At 55.8% G+C, this 9,687-nt stretch overlaps 1 protein-coding gene across 7 annotated transcripts in view; it reads left to right on the top strand.

Moving 5' to 3' along the window:
- The window catches only part of LOC125334158 (Grid2 interacting protein), a 35,124-nt gene extending 26,644 nt beyond the window's left edge, over positions 1 to 8,480 (top strand). For 4 of the 7 annotated variants that reach the window (XM_048320718.1, XM_048320720.1, XM_048320722.1 and 1 more), the window contains 8 exons: positions 844 to 933; positions 1,624 to 1,820; positions 2,245 to 2,400; positions 2,899 to 2,985; positions 3,463 to 3,592; positions 5,306 to 5,424; positions 5,846 to 6,010; positions 6,470 to 8,480. In XM_048320718.1, coding sequence (XP_048176675.1) covers positions 844 to 933; positions 1,624 to 1,820; positions 2,245 to 2,400; positions 2,899 to 2,985; positions 3,463 to 3,592; positions 5,306 to 5,424; positions 5,846 to 6,010; positions 6,470 to 6,541 — 1,016 coding nt within the window. In that variant the 3' untranslated portion in view covers positions 6,542 to 8,480. The remainder of the gene's footprint in view (positions 1 to 843; positions 934 to 1,623; positions 1,821 to 2,244; positions 2,401 to 2,898; positions 2,986 to 3,462; positions 3,593 to 5,305; positions 5,425 to 5,845; positions 6,011 to 6,469) is intronic. The other 3 variants (XM_048320719.1, XM_048320723.1, XM_048320724.1) reach the window with 1 other exon arrangement.
- Positions 8,481 to 9,687: the final 1,207 nt, after the last annotated feature.

The following is a 9,687-nucleotide window of genomic DNA, read 5'->3' on the forward strand; positions in this document are numbered from 1 at the left end:
CTTGATGGGCAGCAAGGCAGTGCCTGTCTGTGACATCACCTGTGGCATGAATTTGCTCATCCTCAGGATTTTGTGGCTGGTGGCACAGTGGATCATTAAGGTGGAGATGGTTTCACTATCTCCCTTAAATTATCTCTGCTGCCATGGTCTGTTTTCTCTCCACATTTCACTGGGCACTGAAACCCGGCTGGAGGCTTTCACCAATTGCAGCTCCAGTGTTTGAGAACTCTGGAAACGCTGAAAAAGCCAGGAAAACATTCCTGTGTCCAAAGAAATCATCACAAGCAAGCAGCACTTTGTATATAAATAATCAGTGGATGTCCCCCAAGAGCTGTGATGGGGTCTGGAGCTCTGTGCCTGTGCAGCCCCCATCACTCTTGAACTGGGGTCTCCCACAGACCCACTGGGATCTCCACCCACCAGAGTTTTTGGGTGCCACAAACCCAGGGCGGGGTCCAGACTGGGTTGTGGAGTGGTGGTGATCCTGGTGGGAGGCATTCCAGTAAAAAAAGTGGGATGTCTGAGCTCTCCTGCAAGGGCCACGATGCCCAGCTGGCAGTGGGATGAAATGGGACTCATCTCAGGGGACACTGTTTTTAGGATGTTTCTGAGCAGTCAGGGATTTTCTGTGTGTTTCACCTCTCGTTTTACCTTTTTCAGCTCCAGCTGAGTCCTCCATTGGGGAGATCTTTGAATTGCAGAATTCAAGGATTCCTGGAGCCATTGCTGTGTGCAAAGCACCCGTTCTCCTCCCTTTTCATTCATGGTTTCACTGTTTGCAGGAGAGTTTTCTTCCCACTGGAGCCGCCTGAGCCTGTCCTTACCCATGATTAAATCTTTCAGTTTCTCTTCCAGAGCCAACTCTCATGCCTGAAAACTTTAAAAAGAAAGACGTGGTTGAAATTTTGTCCCACAAAAAGGCCTACAACACATGTGAGTAAAGTTCACGGTGAAGGTACCCCCAAAAGGGGCCCACAGGTGGGATGTAGAGAACTGGAAAGGTAAAGGGAAGGAACACAAGCTCAATCCCATGGGCATGATCCCATGAGCACAGCTCAGCTGGGATGGGCTTTTCCTGCAGCCTGGAGCTCCCTCAGACTGGGTTCAGCCCCAGGCAGGGGGAAAGAGGGAACTTTCTGGGAAAGGTTGGAGATGGGATGTGCCTCATTGTCCTGGGGAGGGGCAGAGCCCACAGGGCCCCATGGGATGAAGTGGGGCAGTGGAGGGGCAGTGCTGCTTCTCCAGTATGTGCTTCTGGTAAGAAGGAGGGTGGGAGGGCTTGGTGGGACCCTGCCAGGGATCCCTCCCTGGCTGTGGGGGATGAGGGAGTGGGGCTGGTTCCCAGGGCGGCCCAGCCTGGTGTGTGGGTGAGGTGCACACAGTGCTCTAGGGGGCTGCAGGACCAGATCCACTCATGGGGTCCTCATGCAGCCTCTGCAGGGTCCCAGAGAGTGGAAAGCCCTTCCTCTGCAGGGCTGTGCCTGCATGAGCCCATGCAGGAGTCTCACTCCGTGGGGAGGTTGATGTCCTGGTCCTGCTGGGCAGTGTGTCCCCGGCACTGCCACACCCCCGAGGTCCCCTCCTTTCCCCCTGGGTGACAGTGACATGCCTCCCTCCCCCCAGCCATCCTGATTGCCCACCTGAAGCTGTCGCACATCGAGCTGCGCCAGATCCTGATGACGATGGAGACGGACCGCCTGGAGCCGTCCCACATCAAGCAGCTCCTGCTCTATGCCCCGGATGGGGAGGAGGTGCAGCGCTTCCAGAGCTACAAGGAGAACCCCGGCAAGCTGAGCGAGCCCGACCAGTTCGTGCTGCAGGTGCCGGGCAGGGCCGTGCTCTGCGAGTGGGGCTGCGTGTGCCGTGTCCCCTTGTCCCCTGCCAGCAGGATACTCACACCTGGGGGGTGGGAGGAGCTGGTGGCACTGGGACTGTGGGGCTGGTGCTTGGTTGATGCCGGAGGGGTCTGGCAGCTCCCAGTGGCTGCTTTAGAACTGCAGAGCCACCACCACGTTTGCTCCTTGGTGACTGTGACTTTGCCCAACTCTGATTTACTTTCTATTGACAAAGTCACCTGTGGATGTTGGTGTGGAAGTCCCCATCCCGTGGCAGCAAACCAGCCCAGCCATTCCGTGTGCCACCTGTACGTCCTGCTTCCATGTCCAGGGCAACAAGCCAGGAAGAGCCCCGTGTAGGAGGGAGTGTGGCTGATGGGATGATGATCCTGCCCTCCTTTTGCCCCAGATGCTGTCGGTACCCGAGTACAAGATCCGCCTGCGCAGTCTGCACTTCAAGACCACCCTGCAGGAGAAGACCGAAGAGATCAAAGCCAGCTATGAGTGCATTTGCAAGGCCTCCCTAGAGCTGAAAAGCAGCAAGAAGCTGGCAAAGATCCTGGAGGTCAGAGCGGTCCCTCCTTCTTGTAACAGTCACCAATGGCCCTCAGCATTCCACAGGAGCACCCATGGGTGTGTCCCACATTTGGGCAGCATTCCAGGCTGGTCCCTGTGCACCCCATACTGCCTGTCCCCCTGAGGGGGGGGTTTTGGGATCCTGGCATGGGCTGTGCCTGGCAGAGAGAACAAATTCCACTGCAATTCCTCCATGACCCTCCTGAGCTGAGCTGTCCCAAATTGTTGTTAATTCATTTGGTTTTGCTTTAAAAAAAGGCAGGTGGGATAAATGAGGTCACCGTGTGCTCAAAGGCATTTCCAGATGAGTGATGAAACTCCTTAGTAGCTCCTGGCCAGTGACCCCCACAACAACTCCTTGGGGGCGATATTTGCCTGCACATTAATGGGTGGTTAACAGAAATTCAGAGTCCCAGGAGCTGGGAGGTGGGAGGATACAGGTGCAGGAGGTCACCAGCCCCTCACTCCCCTGGTTTCCTCTTTGCAGTTTGTGCTGGCCATGGGAAACTACCTGAACAACGGGCAGCCCAAGACCAGCAAAACAACGGGCTTTAAAATCAACTTCCTCACCGAGGTAGGGAGAGCCAGGCTTGTTCTGTGCAGAGGACACTGAGACTGGGAGCTCCTTGTGTCCAGCAAAGCTGTCCTCCTAAGAGACCCCGGGGTGCCAGCGAGGGGACTGTGGAGGGGCTGAATTGATCCATAGCAGGGGGGACTGCAGAGAGACCCTGCTGTGGGTCTGGTGCTTCAGTGTGCTGGGGAATCCTGCCAGGGAAGGCTGGCCAGGGCCCAGGTGTGGGTGGGAGAAGGTCCTCATCCCACAGGGGCTGCAGTGGGACTCCTGAGGGGTGGGGACAGGGGAACAGCCCTGCCCTGCAGGAGGGGCATCTCCACACCGCTAATCTGGGCACGCATGGTGTGTAAACATTAAATGTCCAGTTTAACCATTAACTACGGGAGCGTGGGGCTGAGCCGGGAGTGACTGACCCCAAGTGTGTGTGAGCCCCACTCCCTCTGCGGGGGCATCCTCACTTGTTCTGCTTGGCTGCAGCTGAACACGACCAAGACTGTCGATGGGAAATCCACCTTCCTGCACATTCTTGCCAAATCCCTCAGCCAACACTTCCCAGAGCTCCTGGGCTTTGCCAAGGATCTTCCGACAGTGCCGCTCGCTGCCAAAGGTAAAAGATCAGAAGGAGCTGCAAGCCCCTTGTGTCCTTGCACTGCCTCTGGGTTTGGTTTGAGTCTGGGGTCAGCCAGGAGCTGCATAGCCTTGGCAGGAGTGGGATGGGAGCCAGAACAAGTGAGGAATGGTCCTGAGTGTTAGGAAGGGATGAGCTCAGTGACAGGGAGGTGCCACCCATCCCACGCTGCCGCACTTGGCAGCGCCTAGACAAGGCTCTGTCCCCTCCCCTGGTATTCCTTTCTGACTTGAAGCCATGATTCCCAAGTTCAGAGGCATCTTGGAAGTGCAAAGGAGGCACAGGAATGGAAGCGCCAGGAAGTCTGCCCCAGCCTCCATCCAGGTGTGCAGGTGCCAGCACGGTGCTGCCACTGTCACCTGTGGGGCAGAGGGTGCAGCAACTCGGGGAGGGGTCACAGTTGAGTCACAGCTGTGTCACGTTGAATAAGGGCCCTACAGCTCCATTTTCTGCAATAAAAACCAGTCACACACATGCTGGAGTTGTTCTCCATCCACTGCTGGTGGTGTCACAAGAGGCTGGTCAGGTGTGACACAGGACTGGGGCAGTGCCTGTCCCTGTGCTGGCACTGCTGGGGCACCTCCAAGTCCTGGGGGCAGCTCTGGGCCCCTGACAACAAGGAGGACACCGAGGGGCTGGAGCAGGTCCAGGGAAGGGAACAGGGCTGGGGAAGGGGCTGGAGCACCACGAGCTGCTGAGGGAGCTGGGAAAGGGGCTCAGCCTGGAGAAAAGGAGGCTCAGGGGGGACCTTGTGGCTCTGCACAACTCCCTGACAGGAGGGGGCAGCCAGGGGGGGGGTCGGGCTCTGCTCCCAGGGAACAGGGACAGGAGCAGAGGGAACGGCCTCAGGCTGTGCCAGGGGAGGTTCAGGTTGGATATTGGGGAAATTCCTCCTGGAAAGGGCTGCCCAGCCCTGGCACAGCTGCCCAGGGCAGGGGTGGAGTCCTCATCCCTTCAGGGATTTAAAAGCTGTGTGGATGTGGTACTTGGGGACAGTGCTTGGATTAGTGGTGGCTTTGGCAGTGCTGGGGAACACAGTTGGACTGCATGACCTTAGAGGGCTTTTCCAACCTAAATGATTCCATGATTCTGTGATTTTAAATGTTGCATTGAATCTCTACAAAGCACGAGCTGCATTCCCCTTGCACGCCATCACTGCTGTTTGTGAGCAATTCCCTTGGGAATTAGTGCTACAGTGAATAAATAAAGGAACAAATTCAGGCCTGGAGCTGTAAATTTCCACTTGAGGAAGGTCTGGACCTGGACCTTTCCCAGCTGGAATTTGTATCTGGCCTAACTCTTACACAATCCTTCTGTCACTGGAGGCTCCCAGCTGCCCAAACTCCTCCCATTGTGTCCCCCCTCATCCTGATGTCCCTCCTGTCCCCTCCCAGGCACCTGTGTGTCCATCACCATGAGTCCTCTGTGCTCCTTGTCCTCACATGTTCCAGGCTCCTTTTGACACTCTTGGCATCTCTAGGTGTGAGCACCAAGAGCTCCTGGTAACCTGCTGGTCCTGGCAGGATGGTCTGGTTGTGCACCCTGCCTGGACAGCAGGACATTGGTGCAGATCTGTGCAGACAGACAGGCTGACCCCCTGACCCATGGCCACACTCCTGCCTCTCTCTGCACCATGGGAACAAACCCAGACCTCCATCTCCCAGCCCTGCTGACCCCGCTCTTCTCCTGCAGTGAACCAGAGGACACTGACAGCTGACCTGAAGGACCTGCACACCACGGTGAGTGACATCCAGAAGGCCTGTCACACCATGCCAGCCACCGCCGAGGACAGGTTTGCGATTGTCATGACCGTATCCTTCTGTGAGAGGGGCGAATCCCCCCAGCACTGACTGCCCTCGAGTAAATCCATGTCAGTGCCTTTGTGGCTCCCTGAAAAGCCAGGGCTGTGTCTGGCACTGTCTCAGCACTGCTGGGAAAACCCCCCTGCTCTCAGCCAGGATGGGAAGCAGATTTGGTGGTGCCCCCCGGCCCAGCTGCCTCTGTGTGGCACAGCCCCAGTGCCACGGGCCAGGGAATGTGCTGGGACATCTGTTCTTGAGACCTGTGCTGTCAGGGACAGCTGAGCCTGCCAGCACCTACACACGTGCCTGTGCTGCAGCTCCCTGCTGCCAGCTGGGCTGGAACCCAGCCATTTGATAAGAGATTGATAAGGGATTCTGATCCCTACCAGACCCATGGAGCAGCTCTTTGTCCTTAAGCCAATTCCCACAGTCCTTCCTGGAGAGTGCCCAGCCTGCCATGCGCTCCCTGGACGACCTGCAGCACAAGGCCATGGAGGAGTTCAGTAAGGTGTTGTCCTTCTTTGGGGAAGACTCAAAAATGACAACTTCTGAAGCCTTCTTTGGCATTTTTGCAGAATTCATGAGCAAGTTTGAGGTGAGTTGAACCCTTCAAAGCCAGCCAGGGATCTCCTGTGAGGTGTCAGTGAGGTGTTTTATTTGTGTGGGAGCGGGATGGAGCAGCTGTGCCTGAGTAAGAGGCAATTTTTCTAATGCTGATAAGGTGCAATTTTTCTAACATATGAATTGGCCACCCAGGACGGGACACTGAGGGAGGCCTCAAGCACAAGCCCCACGGGAGAGTAATGCAGTTGTTCATAGAATCCTGGAATGGTTTGGGTTGGAAAGGATCTTAAAGATGATCCCATATTCCACCCCCTGCCATGGCAGGGACACCTTCCACTATCCCAGGGTGCTCCAAGCCCTGTCCAGCCTGGCCTTGGACACTTTCAGGGATGGGACAGCCACAGCTTCTCTGGGCACTCTGTGGCCAGGACCCTGAACTTCCTCTTGCCACAGCAGCCCCATGCTCAGCGCTGCCCTTTCTGTCCCACAGCGGGCTCTCAGTGACGTGCAGGTGGGCGAGAGCCAGCGCAGCCCCAGGATGACCTCCCCCCTCGCCTGGTGACGGCCTGCGGCCACCTGAGGTGCAACAATTCATTGCCAACAAAGTGCAATTTGCTCCTGTCCAGTCTGGTTGTAAATACGCTGCTGCCACCTGCTACCACCCAGCAGAGTCACGGACAGAGGGGTCGGGGCAGGTGGACACTGAGAAGGCACCCCAGGTGACAGAGGATGACGTGAGGGTGACATGAAGATAAACCCTGCACTGGTCCTGACAGAGCTTCCTTAGCACCCTCCATTTCCAGCAGATCAGTGAGCCAAGGGTTTCGCACCCATCTGGTAAAACCCCACTGTCCCATGTTTCCCAAGCACCTGTAACAGGCACCGGCACCCACTGGAGACCTTCCCCACACCCCCAGGGCCACTGTCCGAGTGTGGGGGGCTCTGCCCAGCCAGCCTTGGGGCTGGGGTGAGAGCCCAGCCACGGAGTCCCAGGCAAGCCAGAGCAGGTCAGCCGGGAAGGGAGCACGGGGGGATGAGCAGGAGGGCGGCCACCAGCGCCTGCTCCTCTGGCACCCTGAGGAGCTGAGTCCCCTCCCGTCCCTCTCCAAGCCCTTCCACCCTGGGGCAGAGCACGTGGGGCTGGAGCCACACCTGACCAGACTGTAACACTGGAGCAGAGGTCACTGGAGGTGGCCCGGAAGCTTCAATCCCCCTCCATTGCCAGTCAATAGGACCTTGCAGAACCCTTCTGCATGTCCATGTGGTCCCAAGGACGGATCCAGTCTGACCTACCCAGCTCACGGGTCCTTCCTGGCCATCAGCTTTGCTTAAAGCTGTGCCAGAGGCTGACGGATCTTGAAACCCTCCCAAGAGTGTAACACCATCAGCACGAGGTTATTGGAACTCGCCAGCAGACAGAAGCCCTGAGCATTTTGATGCCTCCTTGGAAAGCACAGAACCCCTGAGAGCCTAAAAATGAGCAGGAGTCCTCTTGCAGCCCCGAGTGCTGCTCTGAGGCACAGCAGAGACAGTGGGAAACGCATCCCCTGCCCTGCTCCAGTCGGGAATCCTGAGAGTCCCTTTACTGTAGGACCGGTTTGCATGGTGAATATCTCAGGTACTGATGTGTGCACATCCACTTCCCAGCGTGCACACCCACCTCCCGACGTGCACGTCCCTCTCTCCCCAAGGCCTGGCTGTCTCTCAGCTGCCTGGATTCCCCCGTGCTGCCCCTGGGATGGAGGGACAGCATTCCATGGCCAGTGCATGCGCCTGCGGGGGCCACGGCGCCCATGAGCTCCCAGCAGCAGACCCACAGTGCGTGACTTTGTGAGCATTTCCTCCATGCAAAACGCATCCATTGCCTTCCAAACCCGGCCTGCTCCCACATCCTGCCCGTGGAAGCCCTGCAGCAAACGCAGTGTAGGTCACCCCTCCACCCAATGCCAGAGCAAGGGCTCGTCCTGCAGCCTCTGCTCAAGGACACAATCACCAACCGGTGCATTATTTATGGGAGACCTTACAACCCTCAAATCTCCGGGTTTTGGTATTTTTTTAAACCCTGCTGTAGAAAGTGAAGTATATTTTCACAAGTGTTCTCCGTTTATACAGCTTTAAGTGCCAGGTAGTGGGTAGCCTTATGTTCCCAGAGGTCCAGGACAGGACCACGCTCCCTCTGCTCCTCTTTCCCTTTTGGATGTTGCACACTGCATTCCGTTGATTTTTTTCTTTTTTTTAAAACATATCCAATATTTAAAACACCGGAGGTTGTTTTGAAACTGTCCTGACAGAAGATGCTGTACATAGATTTTGCTACATGTTGTAACTTTCTGAAATAGTTAGAACTCCAATCCCTTTGGTATTTTTATGTGAATATTTTCAAAGAGCCAGAACTTCTGGCGATATGATTTGATAATGGGATGATGTATATTCACAGTTCAGTCTCTACCCAATGCCTATGTGCTATTCCCAAAATAAAGCTACTGCCTTCTGCCTCCTGAGTGCACAGAGCTCTGTCTTCTGTCCAGAATTGCTGCTGGTGATGTTGTGAAGAATCCTGCATCTGGCACTTTGCACTTGTTAATATTGGTCCCTGACACCTGCAGGGTCTCACCTGGCTGGGCTGGTATGGAATCACTGCCTGGAGGACCTTCCTGTGCTGCAGCATCCAGGCTGGAAGGATCAAAATGAGCAGCAAATTCTTAAAATAGTATGGATTTTTAACTCCAGCCTTCAGAAGAAAACATTTAGTGAACGTATGAGCCAGTGAATTGTTTCCCTCTGAAAAGGAATTCTTGGCTGAGGTTGAGTTTATGTCCAGGGGCAATTTATCTCCCATGACACTTGGAGCAGATGGATAGGGAGCAGCTCCCATGAGGTGTTGTGGTTTAGCTGGTTCACAGCAGCCTGCTCGAGCCCTGGGTGCTCCCCAGAGGCTGGAACAGCTCCGTGCAGAGTTACCCACAGTGTCCCTTGCTGGGCACGTGCATCTCCTTCCCTGGAGACACTGAAACATCTGCACAGGATCCTGAGGGATGCACTCCAGGGAGCAGGGCGGGTGGATTGGTGACCTCCAATGGCCCCATGCAACCTGACTTGTCCTGAGATTCCGTTTGAAGTGCTCAGACCCCTCCTGATGTTTCTCCAGCCCCCTGGCCCATCCACCAACCCCAGGGATCAGCCCACCATGGCTGTCACAGCTCCCACTGCCCGGGCTGAGCCCATAAACCACCAGAGAATGATGTCCCAGAGCCTCCATTCACCACATCCCACACAACACACACGCCATTCCCTGCACACCCCTGTTTTCCTGGGCTCTGGTAACTTTTTTGCAGACATGAGGTAATTCCTGCCCACAGCCAGTGCTGGCCGGGTGCTCTCCTTTGAGCACAGAATTCCTGCGTCAGCCCTGACCATGGGCTCATCCTCACAGGAAAGCCTGTCCTTGGAAAGGAAATAACAACTGGGGCAGCAGCTGGGAGCAGTGCAGGGAATGCAGCCGTGGCTGCTCCTGCTCCACGGGTACCACTTCCATCCTCTAACATAGACCGGGAAACGGTGTCCCTGAAGATCCCAGGTTATGTTCCAAACCTCAGATGATTTAGGGATTTCCTTCTTTCCTGCAAGAAATAGAGGAAAAAAGACCTCAGAGAGGAAATTAACAGCTTGAGTACAGTCAGGGTGGATCACAGCTGGGACACATTTGTA

Source organism: Corvus hawaiiensis, chromosome 16 (assembly GCF_020740725.1).
Source record: "Corvus hawaiiensis isolate bCorHaw1 chromosome 16, bCorHaw1.pri.cur, whole genome shotgun sequence".
Classification (NCBI taxonomy): domain Eukaryota; kingdom Metazoa; phylum Chordata; class Aves; order Passeriformes; family Corvidae; genus Corvus; species Corvus hawaiiensis.